The sequence below is a fragment of the Selaginella moellendorffii genome, unplaced genomic scaffold (genome assembly GCF_000143415.4).
Source record: "Selaginella moellendorffii unplaced genomic scaffold, v1.0 SELMOscaffold_10, whole genome shotgun sequence".
NCBI classification, from domain to species: domain Eukaryota; kingdom Viridiplantae; phylum Streptophyta; class Lycopodiopsida; order Selaginellales; family Selaginellaceae; genus Selaginella; species Selaginella moellendorffii.
In genome coordinates, this window is record NW_003314271.1 from 527040 (window position 1) to 546504 (window position 19465).

A 19465-nucleotide genomic window follows, 5' to 3' on the forward strand; every position below is an offset into this window, starting at 1 on the left:
GAGCTAGTCGAGCGTGCTAAGGTGGTGGTTCATCCCTGCTATTAGGTGAATGAAAAAGAACTTAAGGAGCTCAAGCACCAACTTGAAGAGTTGGTGGATAAAGGGTATATTGGATTAAGCAAATTGTTTTATAGGGCACTAATGTTATTTATGAAAAAGAAAGATGGCTTTATACATATGTGCATAGACTACTGGTTGCTCAACAAAGAAGAACAAATACCATTTACCAAGGATTGAGGACCTATTCAATAGGTTAAGAATGGCAAATTATTTCTCGAGGATGACCTAAGCTCAGGATACTATTAAATCATGGTAGCAAAGGAAAATGTCAAGAAGACAATCTATCTAACAAGATATGGAAGATTTTAGTTTCTGGTGATGCCCTTTAGGTTGTGCAATGCATTAGTGACATTCTTAGTGCTGATGAACCACATTTTTGTACCCTACCTGGATCATTTCGTGATTGTTTACATTGACGACATCTTGATATATAATGAGACACTAGAGAAGCATGCCGAACACTTGACGAAGGTGTTTAAGAAACTAAAGAAACACAAGTTGTTGCTAAAGAGAGCAAATGTGATTTTTCTCAATAAGAGGGAAAGTTTCTCGGGCATGTGGTGGGCAAGGATGGGCTCAAGGTGGACATTGAGAAGGTCAAAGTGATCCAAGAATGGAAATAACTATTAAATATACATTAAGGGCATTTTTGAGGTTATATAATTACTTTATCAAACACTATTTGAGAGTAGCCCTACCTTTAACAAACTAAATGGGAAAAGAGAAGATGGTATGGATAGCAGAATGTGAAGCGGCATTTGTCCACCTCAAAGAGAAATTGAGAAAAACTCCTATGTTGGCATTACTAGACTTTGGTAATGACTTCAAGGTAGAAACAAACGCTTCAGAGTTTGTGTTAGGCATAGTTTGGAAGCAAAACAACCACCCAGTGGCATTATTCTTGAAGAAGTTGGACAAGGCTCAGCAAAAGTGGCTTGCCCATGAAAAAAAACTGTTTGCAATGGTCAAAGTGCTTAAAAAGTGGCAACATTACCTTGGGAGGCACTTCAAAGTTTACATGGATAATATGGCAACAAAACAATTCTTGTCATAGCTCAACTTACAAGGAAACAGGGCTAATAACCCAATGCTTTGGCCAAGTTTGATTGTGAGATTCTGTATAAACTTGGAAAGAGCAATATCATGGAAGATGCTTTAAGTCGAAAAGAAAGCTTAAAGTTGGCAATATCCAACGCAACAATAACCTTTTAGGATGATGTGGGGATAATATATGAGAACGATGATCTAGCACAAGTGTTGCTAAAGAACCAAGAGGCATGGGATGCTCACCAAAGAGGCGAGCCACCTATGGAAGAGAAGACAGATTATATAGAACACAAAAGATTCATCTATTATAAATAAATAAAAGTGTATATTCCACAAGGGGAACTAAGGAAGGTAGCCTTAGAAGAGTGTCATGATAAACCTCTTACAGGACATAGCGGTGTGCCCAAAACGATGGGCTTACTCAAAAGAAAATATCATTGGCCAAACATGGCTAAGGATATTTAAGACTATATAAAGATATGTCTAACATATCAACAAGTTAAAGCCATAATTAAAGCTAGTGGGGGCTTGTTACAAAGCCTTCCAATTCCAAATCATCCTTGGAAATGTTTTACAATGGACTTCATTACAAAACTATTCTTGAGTGAAGGGTTTGATGTGATATTTGTGGTGGTGGACTAGTTTTTGAAGATGGCACATTTTATACTCACCACAACAAAAGTGGATGTGGAAGGTGTGGCAAAACTGTTGTTTGAACAAATGATATGAGTGCGAGGAAGGCCAAAAGAGATTATCTCAAATCAAGATAAGATCTTCACCAATAGGTTCTAAAGGACTCTCTTGAAACAATATCTCACCAAGTTGAAATTCAGCATAGCCTATCACCCACAGACAAGTATTGGGTATTTAATCAAGTTTGATGGCAATAACACTTCTTGACATATGGGCAAATAGAAATGTGAATAAGCAATTGGAGGATTATTTACGAATGCTATTTCTTTGGAGACCAGATAGATTGGGTAAGTCATTTGGGACTTGCGGAAATGTGCTATAACAACTCACCACATTCGAATATCGAGGTGAGTCCATGGGAAGTCATCAATGGGTGAGTTATTGAATGTCTTGTGGAACTCGGCATTGCCGAGTATCATGAAGAGTTACTTGCAATGGAGGCATTCATAACAGAAAGACTCAACATTTGGAATTTAGTGAGGGATTCTTTAGAATGAGCTCAACAAAGACAAACTAAATATACGAACTAAAAGCGTTAGGATGTAGAGTTCTAACCTAGGGATAAGGTGTGGCTGAACACTAAAAACCTAAATTTAGCAAGTGGGATTAGCCGAAGTTGACCCAAAGGTAAAATGCATGTATTTCTGAAAATGAATTAATCTTGAGTTCTTTAAGCAAGTTTGCAGGGACTTATAAGATTGAGGCTCAAATCTGTAAAGTGGCTTACCGCCTCCGACTTTCTTGAGAGATGGGGAAGATGCACCTTGTGTTCCACGTAAACTTACTCAAGCTATACTTTAAGGATCCATTTTATAAAGACCAAGTAAGACCTTTATCTGAGGTTTTCCAAGGGGAAGAAGAATACGAAGTCAAGGCCATCCTCAATACGCACAAAAGCAAGTGACAAGGATATGAGATGAGAGAATTCCATGTGAAGTGGAAAAGATTTTCACACTACAAAGCAACATGGGAACTAAAGATGAACCTAGCGAATGTGTGAGTTTTAGTAAAGGAATTTTTGCAAAGTAGAACTCTATGTACTTATACAAAATTCAATTAAAGTATCTATTTGTGAAATTGAGCAATATCATATATTGGGACCCGAAGCATGCTGAAGGTAAGCTAATTAGCATAGGTTTAGCTGGGTCAACCAGGCTTAAGGAGCTACACCCAACTTCCTAAGGGGGAGGTCAAATCTATAGATGTATTTTATGGAGGTTGGGTTAAAGTTCCAACCTTCTAGTAAAGCAAGGCTAAGTTCAAGTCCCAACCTTATACTAGAGTGTGGTGAGGTGAGGGGTATAGTGACACTTATACCCCGTTGTCATAAGCTCTTAGCTAGGGAGGCTGATTTAAGCACACCACTAAGTGGGGGGATGCTTCTAGAAACATGGTCAATAAGTCATAGGATTAATCATTGGATTTGATGTGAGTATTGAACTTTTTCTATAGGTGGTGGAGTTGTAAGGAACCAACTCCCAGAGATGTTATAGACTAAAGGAACCCTAAAATCACAACTGGAATGATAAAGAGTTCATCGGATGAGACTGAGTTCAAGGCCGAGTCCGAGATCGAGTCTAAAATAGATTCTAAGATCGAGTTCTAGACCGAGTTCGAGATCGAGCCCGAAACAGAGTTCGAGGCCAAGTTCAAATACTAATATAGGTCATAGGGTGAAAGCCCAAAGCATGTACTCTTGATTGCAGTACTCCCAGCTCATATAGAATCATGCTTTACTTGAGTACCTTATAGTTTATTGGTCCTCACCCCATTCTAAAGGCTTGGGCTTTCCCTTCATGATGAAAGTGGGGGAGTATAGGTATTTATACTAAATTTTTAGGTTATAATGTTTCCCTTCGGTGTCCCGAAGCAAGTGTTACACTCGAGGCTTAGGATTTAAAGGGTCTTATGATCAAATCTTGTTGTACTAAGGGATGTTAAGAACCTAGAGGCTTGGTGTGCTTGGCTTCTTGTGCTATGAGGAGTGTAGCCGAACCTTAAATCCAATCTAACCCAGGGAGGGGAATTGAGAGAGAATTTAAGAATCTATGGATGGATGGCTAACACTTTGTTGCTCATGCAGTGAGTTGCTAAAATTAAATAGGACCAAGTAAGAACTGGTACAATAGGTGGGAACCTTAGCAAAGGAATTTAACTAAGGCCAAGATAGTGGTAGTCAAATAAGTGAGATAAGCTGGTAAATTGGAAAGGAAAAGTTTATAACTTACAATTTTCTTATAGATATGTTAAGGAAATATTGTGGATCATACCATAAATTTTTCTTTAGAATTAAATTAATCAATATAAAACTTATAATCATTGTTATATAAAACTTGGCTATTACCTTCTTTGAGCTTTTGGTTTTTTGAGTTATTATATTTATTATTCCATTTGTTAAGAGTTGTCAAGGAAGGCATTGATACTTTATAGTATCTACCAGATACAGTCGTTATTATGCTCTATATATTGGTCTTATTTTGATCCTATTGACTATTTATGGAAGGTGTCTTCCAATTTATATGTTAGTCTTTGGGATTAGGATTCTAGATGCTTTAGAATTGTTTCAATATTACTCTATGCTCTTGTTTTTTCATTCATTGGTTGTATGCTTAAGAGTCCAATTCCATCTTGTTATTCCATGGTATAAAGTTTTAAAACTTGGGCCTTGCTCCATTGCTCTTGGCAGACATATCCAAAGGTTAGATTTATCTTCATAGTTATTCTATAGTAAATCACTATAAAGTACAAAATGAAAACCACATGCATTATAGGTACTAATATTGTGCTAATTTCCAATGTCTGCAAGAGTTCAACTATGAATCCATAGACATCATGGGCATTTCTTCATGGGAGCTTGTGTATTACATCTTCTAGATGGAAGTGTAGGTCCCTTATGCTCCTGGCTATTGGTATGGTTGGCATATATCCCACCTTCTATAGTTGTTAGATATATATTGTATCTAGGGTTTCCATCTCTTGCAATAGGACAAGTGTGGGTTTCTTTTTAAATATCTTTTGGGTTGAAGTAAACTTGTCTAGCTTGTTCTACACTAAATGCTTTGACTTATCACCTCTTGTATGCATGTGCCACTTTCTAGAATTCCCAGTGTATCTATTCTATGCATGGATCAATGTATTTGTATGCTTCTTGGTATAGCCATTAGCAAGCCACATTCCACCACCTTTTGACTGGTATTTTTAGGAATCGGCAAAGTCTTCTTTTTGTGTACTTGGCAATAGCTTGTTTGAGTACTTGCACTAGGAGGTTGGCTTGCTTTCAGATTTGTGTTAAGGGTGATTCTATATTCCATAATGCTTTCACTTCTTCTTGTAGTATTTTTCCTTTGGTTGAGGTAGTCATGCCCATGAGTTCAATTCTTAGTGCAATTGTTGCATGCAGACTGTCAGTGCTAGTGACTGGTGATCTGATTTGGCCATGAAATCCAGAAGCTGGAAGTGTGCCACCATTTTTAGTGTTGCTATGTCACCAATGACATAGTCCGGTGTGCTACTTTTTTGTGTTGGGCTCTGCCCCATTGCCCAGCCTCTTGAGTGGTGTCTACTCACACCATGGCACTAGTGTGTGGGAAACTGATTATACTGTTGAAAATCTTCATCTCCAGTTTCTTGCAAAACTCCAGTAGCTTATGCTTGTGCCTGTCATAGCCGCTCCATAAATCAGTCAGTCTTATGTGTGATTCCCTCTTTTTTGGTGGAGTTTGGTACACCTTTGTCTGACTGTTGAAGTCTCCCACTAGTAGGAGAGTTGCATGGGTATTCCATGCCCAAATCCTTGTCACAAATGTTTCATATAGGTGCTTTTATTGTTGTGTCTAGTATGGCTAGGGGTGTGATAGACCACAAGTGGTTTTTGGAGTTTGGATTTGCATTGTGAGAAAGTGATTGTCCTCATCTTGGTATTGGCATGTGATGGTCGTCCTGAGCTTGTCACACACATACATTGTGATGCCTCTATCCCCCTGTCCTGTGCAAGTTATCTTCCAGTGCTAGGTATTGTGGGCTGTCCATCTTGGATACTTTGCAATGCAACATTGCTGGTGTTCCTAGGGCAACTATATCACTTCACTTCTAATCTTGCAATTGTGGGGGAACCCCCTAATATTCCAATACAATTCAGATATTCCTTTCTACAATGTAGACAAGTGACTATAGTGCAATTGATTTGAATTCTGGTGGGTACCTGGTGCCTGTTTGTGCTTGGGTTCTGACATTATCCCCACTCTCTCACTGCTTGTCCCATTTTAGGGATAGATGCTTTCTCGGATTTAGAAAAAGGGGGCTTTTAAATTGAGAAAAATTGCCTCTTATACTAGTTATGGACACTTGGTACTTATTAAATATGTAGTTAGAAGTTAAACATAAATAAAACAATCCTTCAAACTTTTAGAATCAACTAATGGTTTAAGCATAATATGGAGTATGGAGCTGGGCACTCGAGGTCTGATCTTGGCTACCCTACTACCATCCTTTCAAAGTTTGCCCTAGAGAGAGGGCTTTCACCCTTAATGTGAAATAACTAGATAACATAATAGAAATAACTATAAATATTTTGAAAACACTAGATTATATATTTTAAATTAATTTACAATAAATATAGATAAAAATCATCAATGTCAAAATTATAATTTATATAATAAAATAGTCTCTCTTTTTTTAGTTCAAAGCATAAAGAATCTATCTAGTAAGCATTTTACAAATTATGGAAAGCTTGTAGGGCTCATTGAGGTTCTTATAATATAGTTTGTTAAATTTTATTTTTCTGATATATTTAATATAAGAAAAAATTTGCTGTGTGTTGCCTGCAACAACGCTTGGTTTTCTTAATTATATTATCATTGAATAATCCAATTGATCAATAATTATAAACATGTTTATAATTTGTAAATCAAGATTAATCTTATTGCATATTAACCATTAAATGGTAGAATAAAAAAGAATATACTAGGAAGTGTTTAGGAAAGTTTATAAATTATAAACGTGTTTATAAATTATAAATACAAGATTAATATAAATTAATAACAACCGTTAGATGGTAGAATATCATAGAATATCTAGGCATATTCTAGGTATATCCACTCCCTACAGATTTTGCTTAAGCAAACCAAAAATCAAATCTAAAACTATTTTGTAATGTAATTTTTATGATTGATATTTAATATACTTAAAATATATATAATAGTATTAAGCTTAGATTTGGGCCTTTATATTAGACCTAACTAAAAATTTAACAGAACTACTAGACGTGGCTTGAAAAAATAGATTGAAATATTTAATATTTTATCTATAAGCATATAAAAACTAAGATGCTAATAATCTTCTATAATTAGTATGTGATCACATAGTAGCAAGCTTGGCAATAGAAGGTACAGAAGGATCAACCCTTATTAGAACTGTTGACCTAAACCTCCTAGAGGATGTGGTGAGATGAATGAATATATGCAACATGAATTGAGCAGCTCAAACTCTGGACATGGCAAACTTTTCAACAATGGTTCAGTGATAGGATAGTGGACACTGTAGGCTACAAGATTTACAGAGGCAACAATAGAATCTACATCAATAGAAATTATTCATGGTTCAAACATGGGTTTAACATCACAATTTGGTTTAGTAAACGTAAAATGACAGTCTAAACAACATCAAGGCAAAGGAATTGTACCTGGAGATGAAGGAGATTTACGTTTACCCTCTTCGGGTACCCCTAGAGGCACCGCCATTTTCCCGCCGGTCATTAAACCACAGAGTAAACTCTCATAAATGGCGACACCCTCAAATCACTCAACGTGGAACTCCAGAAAACAAAAGGAACATAAAGAATTACGGTAGAGAAGAATATCTTTGTCAAAGCACAGATAACCACCACGGCAAACAAGCCAATCTCAAGACCTGGGCGTATCACATCAATCTAAGGCGGTGGCCAGCAAGCTTTCGCCACCTTAATTAACCCGGCTTAGTCACCCACTTAATTAGCTCCAAGCCGTTCCGGTGCCCCACACCAGAAGCACCACCTCCAACATGCTGCTATCAAAGATCTGATCCTCAAGCCTGCTTCCGTACTGTTGTCCTCAGCCTTTGACAAAAACACGATAACACTCTCGCTGTCAAATAGAATAAGTAAAATGTATAAAAGAAAAAAATACATTGGAGCAGTGATTTTAGCAGCAGCAGCAGCGGGCAGCGGCAGTAGCAGTGGTAGCAGCAGCAAAAGATTTGCAGGAAGGTGTGAGTGTCTGTGAGAAAAATCTGAGAGCTCTCCACTCCAAATCTTTCTTTACCACCGCGAATTATAAGCAAAGGCCAGTTGAAAGTTCCTCGCAGTCAGTGGTGAGAGTGAGAGAGCGAGCGAGCGAGCGAGCGAGCATCCAGGCATGCACCAGCGATATCTTGACAGCACCAGGCACTATGTGTCTCACCCCAAGGTTTGCATCATCACGGATTAAAGAAACTACAGGAAAGAAAAGACCAAACTATAAGAGTATTAGTATACTGCTTAGAAACGAGAAACGAGAGAGAACGATACCTCCAGAATCGTAGTCCACTTGTCCAAAGAGCTCTCGAGGACTCGTCCCCGCTACAGAAACTTATCAGTTAGAGAACCGACCAACAGCGAGAAAAGAGGAAAGGAAAACCATTGACAAGGAAAAAGAAAGAAAGAAAAAAGAACCAGCGACCGCTCTAATCTCGATAAGTTACGCCGTGTGATCTTGCCCGTTTCAGCTTAACGGGGACCTGTGAGGCGTGCTCTTCCGCCGACCTCCTCCCGATGAGAAAACTGCTGTGGCAGCCGCGGCTACAACTTGCTTGATCCCCCGCGAGCTTCGAACTTTCTTCCGCGCGGGCGCAGCTTTAGCCGCTGCTGGTGGCGGCGTGGATGATGTCGTCGCGGTGGAGGTCACTGCGTAGGAGCTGCCATCGTTGGCTGTGGAACCCGAGGATGTATCAGAGTCCTGGTCCTCGAGGATGGAATTTGGAGATAGCTCCTCGTCGTCGGGCTTGTCGTCGTCCTTGGAGCTTCCCGCTGGAGAGACTGGGAAATCCGAGAGCTGCAGCGAGTTGCAGCGAGGGAGGAGGCTCGCGAGATCGTTCCCTTGTTTGCAGGCAGCATCAACCTGATTGATCGAAAGAGAGTGAGCCTCACAATCAATGAGCGGAGTACCTTGCATCCAACTGAGCAGTAACGGTATGACTCTTGCAAGCTTCGATCGCACGTCTCGCAGACATTGCCAAGGCCTTTCGGTGGTCGCGGCTGTGGCCTTTGGTTCAAGAAAACTACTCTAGCGCTGTTGATTATGTAAGTCTGCCAAAGGAGAAGAGAAAGCCATGAATCTACAAAGATTTTTCACTCGAATTTGCACAAATCTTACCTGTACATGCGAGCAATCGACGAGCTTCTGGATGTCATGCAGCCGGATTACATCGTGATAGACGTATCTGCGAACCTGGAATAGAAACACCATTCCCCCGGAATTAGAAATCCTCTAGCCGAGAAACCGAAGAAAAGAGAGAAGCAACGAAACAAAAAAAAACCAAGCGATCAAGAAATTTCTTCCTCCCCATGGCCGATCGAACCTGCAAGAGCTTGTGATTCCTGTGGCTGGAGAGGCAGTGCTGGCAAATGCTCCCCGTGCAATCGACGCAGAAGATATTTCGCTCGTTCTTCTTGAGCGCCGCGTGCCTGGCGCACGCTGTGAAGAATTTCTCGCTCAGCAGAGATTCCAGCCACGCCGGCTTGAGCTGCTGGGGCACAACCGAGAGATTGGAGCCCGAGGCCTGCATAATCCGGGAGCGCTCCAAGCTTCCCACTCGATTTACATTACCGCGCGGCGCCGATCGAAGCGAAAACCTCTCAAAATCTCCCTCCCCTAAGCGCGTCGCCGCCGCTACGCCTTCTTCTTCCCTGTCTAGAATGAATAGCTAAAATGTGGCTTCTCCTCCTCCACCTCCTCCAAGTAAATGACCATATAAATCCTTTAATCTTTCCTGTCAAGCGAAAACAAATCCCAGCCGTCCGTCGCGGCCCATCCGACGGTGGAAGTGACCCATTGTGCGAGCAGTCAGGAGGAAAACCATGTAGACCGCGCGGTGCCACCGCGCGGTCGCCCTTTCCCGCGCGTTCAAATTCGGCGATCGTACAACATTGGTACGTGTGGGGGTCAATGTCAGGCGAGCATTTCCGGGGCTCGATGGCATCCCAGCCGTCCACGTGGCACCCCTAGCCCGACCTACCAGAGCCGACGTTCGAGTCCAGTCAACAGCCGGCATTATCAATCACATTTTCCTTATTGTAAAGATTTGTGCAATCTTTCAGGTCGGCAAGCCCAAAGTTCCACCAAAGTTTTTTCCGAAAGTTTCAAAACTTGCTGCTGGATTTGGATCAAAGCTCGAGCCGATCGAGTTTTGATCACCGGGTGATCGTAGCTAACAGCAGCATGACCAAGTAAAAACCTTTGTATAGAGCGAAAAGAAAAAGAGAAGAGAGAAGAGGGAAGAAGAGATTAAGAACCATGCATGCATATTATTTTCCTCCGTAGCGTGTGCGTCGACGACAATGGCGATGGCGATCGTCGATGGCGATGGCGATGGCCTGGCCGCAATGTTACAGTATCGAACAAGAACACTTGTTGTGCTTGGAAGAGTCGGATGGATGCTTCTCTGCGAAGACCACAACAAAAAAAAGAGAGACGAACAAAGCGTTAGTGGGATCTCGCCAGAGAAAGCGTTTGATCGAAGGAAATACTTTACCACCTCCTTTGTCAGTGGACGGGGGTCGAACCACGACGTGCATTGTTATCACTCCACCGGGAAGCTCTCCAACGGGGACTCTTGATTCTGACAATGTCTTGTTGTTCTCAAGCACCTTGCCAGCATTGATCAATTTCATGTCATTCACCGACTTTGGACCATTCTCTTTCTCTGAATATGCAATGAATCCGATGATCAAAGAGAGCTCCTAGAAGAAGAAGTTAAAGGAAAAACAAGGACGCAAGGAGACAATCACGCAAAGATATGCAAGAAAAACCATGTCACCCAGGAAAATGTAAGGGGGAGAGAGAGAAAAAAAAATTTAAGTACCTTGTGGCCACTGTGCGATGATACTCTCCTTCAACGTGGCGATGGTCGTGGCGGGAGCATACTTGTAAGGCCCGATGTCGGAGCCATCGCTGAGCCGGAATTTGAGCTCCAGCAATTCTTGCCCCGCTGCTGCCATTTCCTGATCTAGAAATTCAAGAATTCCGCTGCGTCACGATCCTAGCTCTATACATTTGACGGACCAGCTCCAGCCAATTCCCACCAAAAGAATGAGCTAGATCTGCGACCTAACTAATCTGCGCATCTGGAGCAGCCAAGCCGACTATCATCAACACCGAGAGCGCGGGCGCCGACCACCGGATTTCCTCGCCAAGATCTCCGATTTCCAGCCTTACCTCGGAAATCCAAGCCGCGCGATCGCTCGGGGACGACGACGACGCGGCCGATGCGCGTCACTGCTGCTGCTCCACGCGCGTGCGCGTCACAATCCCCAAGCCGCCATAGCGCCGCCCAGCCCTAGGCGGCAACCCCTCTCCCCAACAAGAAAGACTCCTCCCACTAGGGTTTCTTCCTGGCTGTAGTGGCAAGCAACCGAGATGGAAGGGAAAGCTCATATAATACGAGAGCCCGTCCGTACGGCACCCGAGTTCTGGCGCGCGAAATACGGAATGGGCCGCCGCCAGAATATACCTCGCCTGCCAGCTGGCGTGACACGTCTGTTTAGAATATTTTTCGAATATACTTCTCTTTTTTCTTTTAGCGCTCCATAGTCCACAATAAGTCCACGTCCGACTGGACTTTCACCACTTCGTTCTCCACGACGTTGCAAGTGCTGATGAGCGATCCAATCGCCATTGCCGTGGAGTCGAGATTCCATCGCAGTCCGGTAGTGGTGGAACTCTGGGATCGCTCGCCCAGGGGGACGAGACCACAATGCGCGCCAACTCTCGCCCTAATCTCGTGGAGGACGCCGTGGCGGAGGAGGAACACTAGATTCTCGTCGCTGGCCAGGCAGATCCTCAAGCCCGGGAACGCGAACAGCACATTCAAGTTGCCAAGCTCGTGATCGAATCGCCCGCCCAGCGCGCCCAGCACGACGATCCTCTCCACTTCGTCGCCGCGCGAGGAATCTCTTAGGAAGCTCACGCATTTGTGGAGATCCGTGGAGTCCTGATCACTGGACATGTCCAGGATCTCGCTGCCCTGCGCGCAATTCGCGTACTTTCAGCTCTGCTCGACGCGAATTTAAGCTCATACCTTGGAGGCGTAGATCTCCCGGATGCTGGGCTCGATAGAATCCAAATCGCCGACAATGTGATCCGGGACGAATCTAAAGAAAGTGATTTGATCAAGCAAACCTTCTCAACAACACAACCTTTCGGCAGGGGAGGGCATCTCGCGATACACTCGATTGGCTCCTCCATCCGCGCAAACGCGCACTCGAGCTGGAAGAACATTCCAATTGATTCAAATAGATTCGCAATCAATCCACTCACCCAGCTCCCACAAAATGGGGGCCTCCTTTGGCAGAGTATTGTTGAGAATGACAAGCGCGAAGCTCCCCCGGGAGAAGAAATCTCTGTGTTCCAACACCGTCCCCTCCATCGCGTAGCCCTAAAAACCAGTCAATCTACCTAAGGAAAAGGGCAAAAAGTCAACGGTCCAACTATTCCTCAGAATGGGGCTCCGTGCCGTGGACGCGGACCCGATACAAGCACGTATGCGTAGAGCTCCCGTAGTTTGACACAACGTGGACTCTGACTGTGTTGACCAGAAGCTTTGACGCGGTCTTGTAGAGCCGAAAGGTCTGGACGCTGGAGCTCTCAATATCATACCTGAATGATCCCAGCAAGACCCTCTCGCCCTTCTTGTGCGCCGCGGAGGCCTCCAGCCAGCCAAACACCTGGAAATCTCTCGGGGCGCTCCCGGTGTCATAGGCAACCCTCTGTTAGATCCACCAGAAGAAGCACGGAATGAGAGAGATCGATCCTTTCTAAGCGATGGTCTATCGATCGGTCGAAAGTGCTGCTAGCTAGCAGTGGCAACGATCGAGAGCCGAGAGGATTACCTTTGAGACGTGCTCGAGCGTGATGGAGTCCGCGTAGATGGCGGTGCGCAGCCGGATGTCCACGAAAACGTTGCTCCCTTTGAGCGGGAGGCACTGCCCGGGCTCGCCAAAGCTGGGCTCCAGGATCTTGTTGGCCTTGGGATGGCGGCGGTAGTCCCCGGGAAGAATGCCCAGCAATCCCGACCAGGGAGTGAGCGAGAAGTAGCCCTCCGAGTAGTCGATCACTCTCCCGCCGCCGATGGCCAGCGCGTAGTCTGTTCTTCCGATCCCGTCCGCCCTGTGCCTCTCCAGCTCGTCCTCGATGATCTTCTTGGCGGCGGCGCGGACGTCGTCCAGGCTGAGCGCCTTGCCCGATCCATCCGTGGCGCGATCGTCCGCCGCGCTTCCAATCAGCTGTAGTGTCTCCTGGCGAGTGAGGATCCCCTCTTGCTTGAGGAAGTTGAGCGACGATTCGATGCTGTCCATCTGGGATTTGAGGTTGTGGACCTTGGAGGCGATCGAGAAGGCCTCGGCGTCGATCATGTGTTCCACGTCGCGCTTGAGCCCCGCCATCTCCTTCCCGATCTTCATGTCGATGAGATCCAGCTGGGCTTGCATCCACTTGGTGGACTTGCGCAGCATCGAATCCATCTCCGCGAATTCCCTCGCGGATGGCACCAATCCCCCGCCCGCCGACTGTGATTCCTGCCAGTTCCAAAACGTGCTGATCAATCCCAGCACCACCACCAGCGCCACGAATCCCCACGAGAAGAAATGCCCCACGAGATCCCAGGCCGTGACATCAATCATCTCCGCCGGGGCCTCCGCCAGTGATGATCGCCGGATGGGCGACTTGGAGGGCCGGGCTTGCTTCCTGGATCGCGTCACCGGGCGATGGGTCTCTGCGGCGGCCTTTTGAGAGGTGGTCGATCTAGTGCTGGATCGTCTCGTTGTTCTTCCCGAAGTTCCTGGAGGAGCCATCGTCACCAATTCTTTGCTCCTAGCCCCAGCTTGATCTCGATCCCCTGCCGCTCCTTCTGCCGCTACTCCTGCCAATCTCGCCGCCCCGAAGATGGAAGCCGGAGGAGGGCAGACGATCGCGGAAGCCATTCGCATCACGCCATCAGCTTCTCACGCCGCGATCGCAACTTGCAATTCCTCCAATCCATCGATTCAAGCGATCGATGGCGCTGCCCTAGAAAACCAAGAAGAAATCACAACTAACCGAAAGAAATGACGTGGCGTGGATGCGTCCACGTCGGCATTTCGTGCTATGACATGCCCGGGAGACGTCGTCATCGCCATAGCTGAAATATCCCTTCTTTCTTTCTCGATACCAATCAGCCCTAATGTGGTGCATGGCGCAGCGCTAGGGTTCTTGGAGACGCCGGCACCCTCCGGCTATGGCCGACGCCGCTAGCAACGAGGTACGTGATCCGAATCTCGGGGACGCTGCTACCGCCGCGGCTGCGGCCATTCCTACTGCCGTGAGATCGCTGCTGCCATCGGCGGCCTCCAGCGCCTTCGCAAGCTCCAGTAGGGTTTCCGAGGCCGGGGACGCTGTGGTTAGGGATGGACAGGGCCGATCTTTCTCCGTTCCGGCAAGGATGGGTCTTTCTTGCTCGATGGAATTGCCAGGAATCTCCTTCGAGGACTCGTCGGCTGCTCCCGCGAGCTTGCTTGGCTCCGCCAATTCTCTGGAGAACTCTGGGGTGACATCGGTGGATTGCAGTAGCCTGGCTGGGACGAGCAATGGGGATCTCGAGTCCATTCCGGGCTTGGTGACGGAGGGGCATTCGTCCATGGAGTTGGAGAGGTCCTTGAATCAATCGGCTGTAGAGGGCGCATTCACTTACGAGTGTATGGACGCCTCGTCGCCGGATCCTCACCACGATTACCAAGAAGCGCTCGGGTCTTACCAGCAGTCGGAGGGACTTTTTCCAGCAGCGGGTGCTTCGGATGATTCCACTTCGCCATCTCTTGCCCAGGGCTCTTGCGCGGTGAATTCGGCGTTCTTCGAGGCGTCTGGATCGGTGGAGTTAGAGACTAGGTCCAGTCCTGTAGATGGTACGCAGTCTGCTTCTGCTGCTCTGGTGAGGGCAGTGACTTTGCTGGATCCCTCGTCTCCTACGGCTGTGAAGCGCTCGAAAGATCTCATAGCTTCCACTCGCTCGAGTATTCCCGGTGAGAAGAGAGCTGCTGTTCCCCCGAAGAAGCCAGCTGATGTAGAGAAGGAAGAAGAAGCAATGCAATTACCATCTTTGCAAGAGCTACAGGAGAAGCTTGGAGCACAGAGAAAGGTCTTCGAGAGTCAAGTTGACGAGCTGCAAAGTCTTCTAAAAGTCCAATACAGCCTCACTGGAGCGAACCCCCTTTACCTAGAAATGGTATCGTTTCTCTTACTTCGTCAACAATTATGTATTGACGTGTGTTACGGTTTTCCCAGGGTACTTCTGTGCTCGGCCCTCGAGCAGGTAAACATCTCATGTTTGCAATGCACTTAGCGAGAGTAAACGTTTTGCAGTTAAAAGGCCTGAAGATTCACTGCTGCCAGAGGCCCAGAGGTTGCTACGAGATGTATTTGCCCTCAAAGACACGGTCACCAAAAAAGAAGTGCTGGAACTTAGTGCCCTCACGGGTGCTGCGCGGACTCACGTATGTTATTCTGGAAGTTGTGTCTTGTATAAGGTTTTATTTGATCTTGTTTGCTTTTACTGTAGGTCAATGACTTCTTCACGGGGCAACAGTCTCGTGTGAAGAGGCTGATACAAATGGCAACCGATGATACCGGAAAGGTTGACGTGAGCAGTACCGCGGAGTACACCCAGTCGCAGTTTTTCCCGACAAATACAAGCTCTCTGACAACGCTGAGCTCATTAGAGGCGTTCGAAAAGCTTCTAGATCACATGCGTGCAGAGAAGTCATTCACTGGCCAGTCGAATCTCCTTCAACTTATTTTGGAAGCGGACTTTGTTCCGGGACTTCGCTTGTGAGTTTCAATATGTTAGATATTATGTTGGTTATTTTCATACTCTTTGACTTTGCAGTTTCTTAGAGAACGGTGGCTTGCGTGTTTTGGCCAAGTGGTTGACTCAGGCAGCTTCTGAAGAACAGACGAGTCTCGTCAGGTTAATATTGAAGGTAAGTAAAATGTTTCTTTTACTTGTAACGCATTTTATGATTCGGCCCTTCAGGCTCTTCTACACTTGCCGATGATCCATGCTATTCCGGCCCATGTCTCTCCACTTGTTCAGATAATGACCAAGCTTCGGCTGTATTTTGCAACAGGTACCTTGCCATTTGTCATAAAGATAACTCACAGTGATTGTACGTATTAGACGTTGCTTCGAGAGCACGCACGTTATTAGCAAAATGGTCAAAGATTTTTGCACGAAATGGAGTTGGAAAATTAGCGGTGCAAGCGGCAGAGCCTGGTAATGCTTCTAATCTTATTTGCAAGCTTCTGGTTCTTACTTCCTCTGTCTTCCTTCCCTTTCAGCTGGTGTTTCAGGCGCACTTGGACAAAGCAGGTACTGGCTTGTATGCAAAAGTGTTTGGATGCTTTACGATTCAAGCTCATTTGTGCAGCTCGAGTGGACCGTCTGTTGGTCCGGACAAGAAGAAGCTTAAGACCGGTATCATTGTCATTGCTATGGTGTATTGTTCTAATTTTGTCTCAAAATTCAGAAACCAGCCCCGTTTCGGATGCGCAGAATGCGCAGAGGGCGCAGCAAAACAAGGTGTTGGCTCAGCCAAACTTAAAAGGATTGGACATGTCGGAGAGGCCATCCTCTAGCTCAAATTTGCGGTAAGAAGAATTTTAAATTTTAGTTCTCTAATTAATAGTGTTTTTAGCAGGAGATCTCTACAAACCGTCGATGACCCCGTACTTGCCACCCAGGCTTCGAAAAAGAAACTTGCTGAACGTAGGTTTCAGGTTTTTCTTTTTAATCCTCTTAAGGTTCTTGGTTGTCATTTTGCAGATGGCAAAGAGAAAAGACGAGTCGTTCTCGTGGAGGAGCTTACTGCAACGACAAGACGTATCAGAGATGCTAATGCGAGGAAGCCTTCTATAACGGATAAAGGATCACGGCCTCTTTCGGCAGATGACATACAGAAAGCTAAAATGCGGGCGCGCTTACTTCAAGGATCTAATCCAAATGCGGTGAACTCAAACCGTGGTAGTCAAGCCGTGGCACCCGATGGCAGCCCGCAAGAATCGATTCCTCCGACCGCTCCCGTTCAAGATTCAGCTTTGCAAGATTTAGCTATGCCAACTGCGCCACAAAAGGTGGAATATTTCAAGCCCGTACAAGAGTCACCTCCGTTGAAGGTTCCAACGACAGAGTATTTCAAACCGCTTCAGGAAGTAACACCAGCAACTCCGCCAAAGGTTCCTTTCGCGGAGTTCTTTAAACCGGCACCACCTCAGGAGTTGACACCGTCAATCCCGCTGGACGCACCACGGGCGCTTCAAATTGCAGAGCTTCTGAAGCGTGTAACCCCTTGGAGCATACCCCGAGGTAATGGCTGTTTATCTTCCTTTGTTCGGTCTCTAACTGGTTTCTTATCTTCTTAGTGTTTACCGTGGATCCGCAATGGACTGTTGCCGTTGGGGAAGAAAGTAAGGAGAAGGAGGTTCAATCCATGCGTGTGAAGCGTGAAGTGGAAGAGTTCTACTCTGACCCAGGCCTGATCCCCGAGAATCCAAGGGATCCATGGGACGTAGAGCCGGACTACGACGACTCCCTGACCCTCCAAGTTCCACTGGAAGATGCACAGGACAAGGCAGAAGGTACAACAATCCCGCAAGCTCCAGAACCACCTCAGGCGGCTACCGCAAGTGCCCCGGCTCACGACCCCGAGCTGCTGGCACTGCTACTGAGGAATCCAGCGCTGGTGTCCGAGCTCACGTCCGGCGTAAAGCCTGACAGCACTCTCAAGCCGGTAAGTTGCATTCATTTCTTCTTCTTCTTTTGGAGCACGGCTTACACGCTGGTGTGTTGGTTTTGGCAGCTCCAACCTGTGCAGGCCGGTGGCGTAGCATCGCTTCTTCACGGCATCCAACAACAACAACAGCAGCAGGTAATGTCTCATCAGTTCCAAAGAGATTCCGCTCCTCCACAGCCACCACAGTTCCAGCCGCAGGGTCTGGAGCTCCCGTACCGAGAAAGAGAGCAGCAGCAGCAGCAGCAGCCATTCTACCTCCCAGGTTCGACGAGTTCTTTAGTAGTGGCACCGCAAGCTCCAAATGCCGGAGACGCTACTGGGCGAGTTCCATGGAATGCTCTTGAGATGTTCCAGGCCCAGGCAAAGGGCGGCGGCGGCGGCGGCGGCGGTGGTGTTGGTGGCTATGGTGGTAGCGGTGGTGGTGGCGGTGGTGGCGGCGGTGGGTTTAGCAATCTCGTCCCACCGGCCAGAGATTTCAATGCAAATGCCAATGGAGGAAACCCGCAACTTTGGAACCGAGTAAGTAATAATAATGTGTCGTTTGGCCAGCATCACCACCAACATCATCATCATGCTCATCATCATCAAGGCATGGAAATGAGATCGTCCCTGGCGCATAATTTAGATGGGTCTGCTAGATTCGCAAGGCCGCCGCCACCCCATCCTCCACAACACCACCAACAAAGCAGCTGGTTTAATAATAATAATCATACTAGGAGCTCCATACCGCCGCGGCCTGGCTGGTAACATACCAAATTTTTGGAAAGAATGGCATTTTATTTTTATCTTTTTCTTACTTTCCGTTTTAAATAAAAAGAATTTCAAATTTAAATTATAAAAGGAGTAACTGTTTTCTTGGGTAAATTAGACACTTTATTTTAAGAAACATTATTTTAAAATAATTTAAAAGAAATGGAAACATTGTTTATAAGAAAGGGAGTTTTCTTTAAAGCTAAAGGTTTTGTTAAGGTTAACTTTGTTTAATGTGAGACTTTCCCTTTTACCATTTTAGGCAAAGTGAAAAAGTAGCCGTTGCGGTGAGGTGGCGATCCAACGGCCACGATGCCCGGGCATTGGCCACGTGGACGGCCGGCTGGACTGTTTTGGAGCTTAGCGTGTCGCTCGCCATGTATAATCGATTATTCCCATCTCTTCTCTCGTGACGGACGCGCTTTCTTCTTCTTCTTGTTCTTCATCGTCTCCTCCGGAGCTCCAATGGCGATGGCGAAGAACAGGGTAAGGAGGAAGATGTGTGACAGGGTCGAGGAGCTGGAAGAGGTGGATCGGCATCCCCTGCTGGTGCACCATCGCCGCCGCCGCCCGGCGCCGCGGAAATTCGCGTCACCGCTCCCCAATTTCTCGCCCGCGCGGAGCTCGAGCGCCAAGAACAGTGGCAGTGGCAATGGAGCAAGCTCCTCGATTCTATCGTGCGTGGGGCTGAGCGGTGAGGGCAAGCGAGGCAAGAATCTCGTCACGCTCGTGGTGGGCGAGGAGGAGAGGGCATTTAGGGTAGAGCCACAGATCCTGGATCACGGAGTCGTCCAGTGCTTGCTGGAGAAGACGACGCGCTGCGAGGCGATCGATCGCGAGTGGCGAGAGGCGGAAGAGATCGAGGAG

General features: G+C 46.2%; 5 protein-coding genes across 12 annotated transcripts; 1 reads left to right on the top strand and 4 right to left on the bottom strand.

Moving 5' to 3' along the window:
- Positions 1-7920: 7920 nt before the first annotated feature.
- On the bottom strand, positions 7921-9747 carry LOC9650066. 2 transcript variants are annotated; one of them, XM_024673533.1, is made up of 5 exons: positions 9391-9747; positions 9186-9260; positions 8978-9118; positions 8342-8930; positions 7921-8266 (listed from the first exon to the last, which is right to left on the bottom strand). In XM_024673533.1, exons 1-4 carry the CDS (start codon positions 9595-9597, stop codon positions 8535-8537), a joined length of 819 nt encoding a protein of 272 aa, XP_024529301.1. In that variant the 5' UTR covers positions 9598-9747; the 3' UTR covers positions 7921-8266; positions 8342-8534. The 2 variants fall into 2 exon arrangements, with proteins under 2 accessions (XP_024529301.1, XP_002968409.2); XM_002968363.2 differs by having other exon boundaries at positions 7921-8288.
- Positions 9748-10082: 335 nt separating this feature from the next.
- LOC9650067 (membrane-anchored ubiquitin-fold protein 3) lies at positions 10083-11451 on the bottom strand. 3 transcript variants are annotated; one of them, XM_024673466.1, is made up of 3 exons: positions 10894-11451; positions 10559-10734; positions 10083-10473 (listed from the first exon to the last, which is right to left on the bottom strand). In XM_024673466.1, the coding sequence occupies exons 1-3, from the start codon at positions 11027-11029 to the stop codon at positions 10240-10242; spliced, it is 546 nt and encodes a 181-aa protein (XP_024529234.1). In that variant the 5' UTR covers positions 11030-11451; the 3' UTR covers positions 10083-10239. The 3 variants fall into 3 exon arrangements, with proteins under 3 accessions (XP_024529234.1, XP_024529235.1, XP_002968410.1); XM_024673467.1 differs by having other exon boundaries at positions 10312-10473; positions 10567-10734; positions 10894-11448; XM_002968364.2 differs by having other exon boundaries at positions 10312-10473; positions 10564-10734; positions 10894-11448.
- Positions 11452-11522: 71 nt separating this feature from the next.
- On the bottom strand, positions 11523-12456 carry LOC9650068 (thiamine pyrophosphokinase 1). Its single transcript, XM_024673326.1, has 4 exons — positions 12348-12456; positions 12227-12296; positions 12109-12181; positions 11523-12054 (listed from the first exon to the last, which is right to left on the bottom strand). Exons 1-4 carry the CDS (start codon positions 12454-12456, stop codon positions 11608-11610), a joined length of 699 nt encoding a protein of 232 aa, XP_024529094.1. The 3' UTR covers positions 11523-11607.
- A 61-nt stretch (positions 12457-12517) lies between these two features.
- On the bottom strand, positions 12518-14014 carry LOC9650069 (SUN domain-containing protein 1). The gene is made up of 2 exons (XM_002968366.2): positions 12920-14014; positions 12518-12796 (listed from the first exon to the last, which is right to left on the bottom strand). Exons 1-2 carry the CDS (start codon positions 14012-14014, stop codon positions 12518-12520), a joined length of 1374 nt encoding a protein of 457 aa, XP_002968412.2.
- A 229-nt stretch (positions 14015-14243) lies between these two features.
- On the top strand, positions 14244-18639 carry LOC9650070 (homeobox protein LUMINIDEPENDENS). Of its 5 annotated transcripts, none has more exons than XM_024673542.1 (15): positions 14244-15285; positions 15345-15372; positions 15423-15553; positions 15619-15887; positions 15946-16039; positions 16093-16186; positions 16237-16332; positions 16398-16428; positions 16487-16533; positions 16586-16706; positions 16754-16824; positions 16882-17421; positions 17478-17845; positions 17915-17983; positions 18035-18639. In XM_024673542.1, the coding sequence occupies exons 1-15, from the start codon at positions 14302-14304 to the stop codon at positions 18593-18595; spliced, it is 3504 nt and encodes a 1167-aa protein (XP_024529310.1). In that variant the 5' UTR covers positions 14244-14301; the 3' UTR covers positions 18596-18639. The 5 variants fall into 5 exon arrangements, with proteins under 5 accessions (XP_024529310.1, XP_024529311.1, XP_002968102.2 ...); XM_024673543.1 differs by having other exon boundaries at positions 17930-17983; XM_002968056.2 differs by having other exon boundaries at positions 17915-18639.
- The last annotated feature ends 826 nt before the right edge of the window (positions 18640-19465 follow it).

Coding starts and splice junctions, on each gene's coding strand:
- LOC9650066 (XM_024673533.1), bottom strand. CDS start 9,597: ATGCAGGCCTCGGGCTCCAATCTCTCGGTTGTGCCCCAGCAGCTCAAG. Junction 9,261..9,390: donor GGAATCACAAGCTCTTGCAG/GTTCGATCGGCC, acceptor TTTCTATTCCAG/GTTCGCAGATACGTCTATCA. Junction 8,931..8,977: donor ACTGCTCAGTTGGATGCAAG/GTACTCCGCTCA, acceptor TCGATCAATCAG/GTTGATGCTGCCTGCAAACA.
- LOC9650067 (XM_024673466.1), bottom strand. CDS start 11,029: ATGGCAGCAGCGGGGCAAGAATTGCTGGAGCTCAAATTCCGGCTCAGC. Junction 10,735..10,893: donor CATCGCACAGTGGCCACAAG/GTACTTAAATTT, acceptor TTGCATATTCAG/AGAAAGAGAATGGTCCAAAG. Junction 10,474..10,558: donor CTGACAAAGGAGGTGGTAAA/GTATTTCCTTCG, acceptor TGGTCTTCGCAG/AGAAGCATCCATCCGACTCT.
- LOC9650068 (XM_024673326.1), bottom strand. CDS start 12,456: ATGGAGGGGACGGTGTTGGAACACAGAGATTTCTTCTCCCGGGGGAGC. Junction 12,297..12,347: donor CCCCATTTTGTGGGAGCTGG/GTGAGTGGATTG, acceptor ATGTTCTTCCAG/CTCGAGTGCGCGTTTGCGCG. Junction 12,055..12,108: donor GGGAGATCTACGCCTCCAAG/GTATGAGCTTAA, acceptor AATTGCGCGCAG/GGCAGCGAGATCCTGGACAT.
- LOC9650069 (XM_002968366.2), bottom strand. CDS start 14,014: ATGCGAATGGCTTCCGCGATCGTCTGCCCTCCTCCGGCTTCCATCTTC. Junction 12,797..12,919: donor CGCTCGAGCACGTCTCAAAG/GTAATCCTCTCG, acceptor TGGATCTAACAG/AGGGTTGCCTATGACACCGG.
- LOC9650070 (XM_002968056.2), top strand. CDS start 14,302: ATGGCCGACGCCGCTAGCAACGAGGTACGTGATCCGAATCTCGGGGAC. Junction 15,286..15,344: donor ACCCCCTTTACCTAGAAATG/GTATCGTTTCTC, acceptor CGGTTTTCCCAG/GGTACTTCTGTGCTCGGCCC. Junction 15,554..15,618: donor CGGGTGCTGCGCGGACTCAC/GTATGTTATTCT, acceptor CTTTTACTGTAG/GTCAATGACTTCTTCACGGG.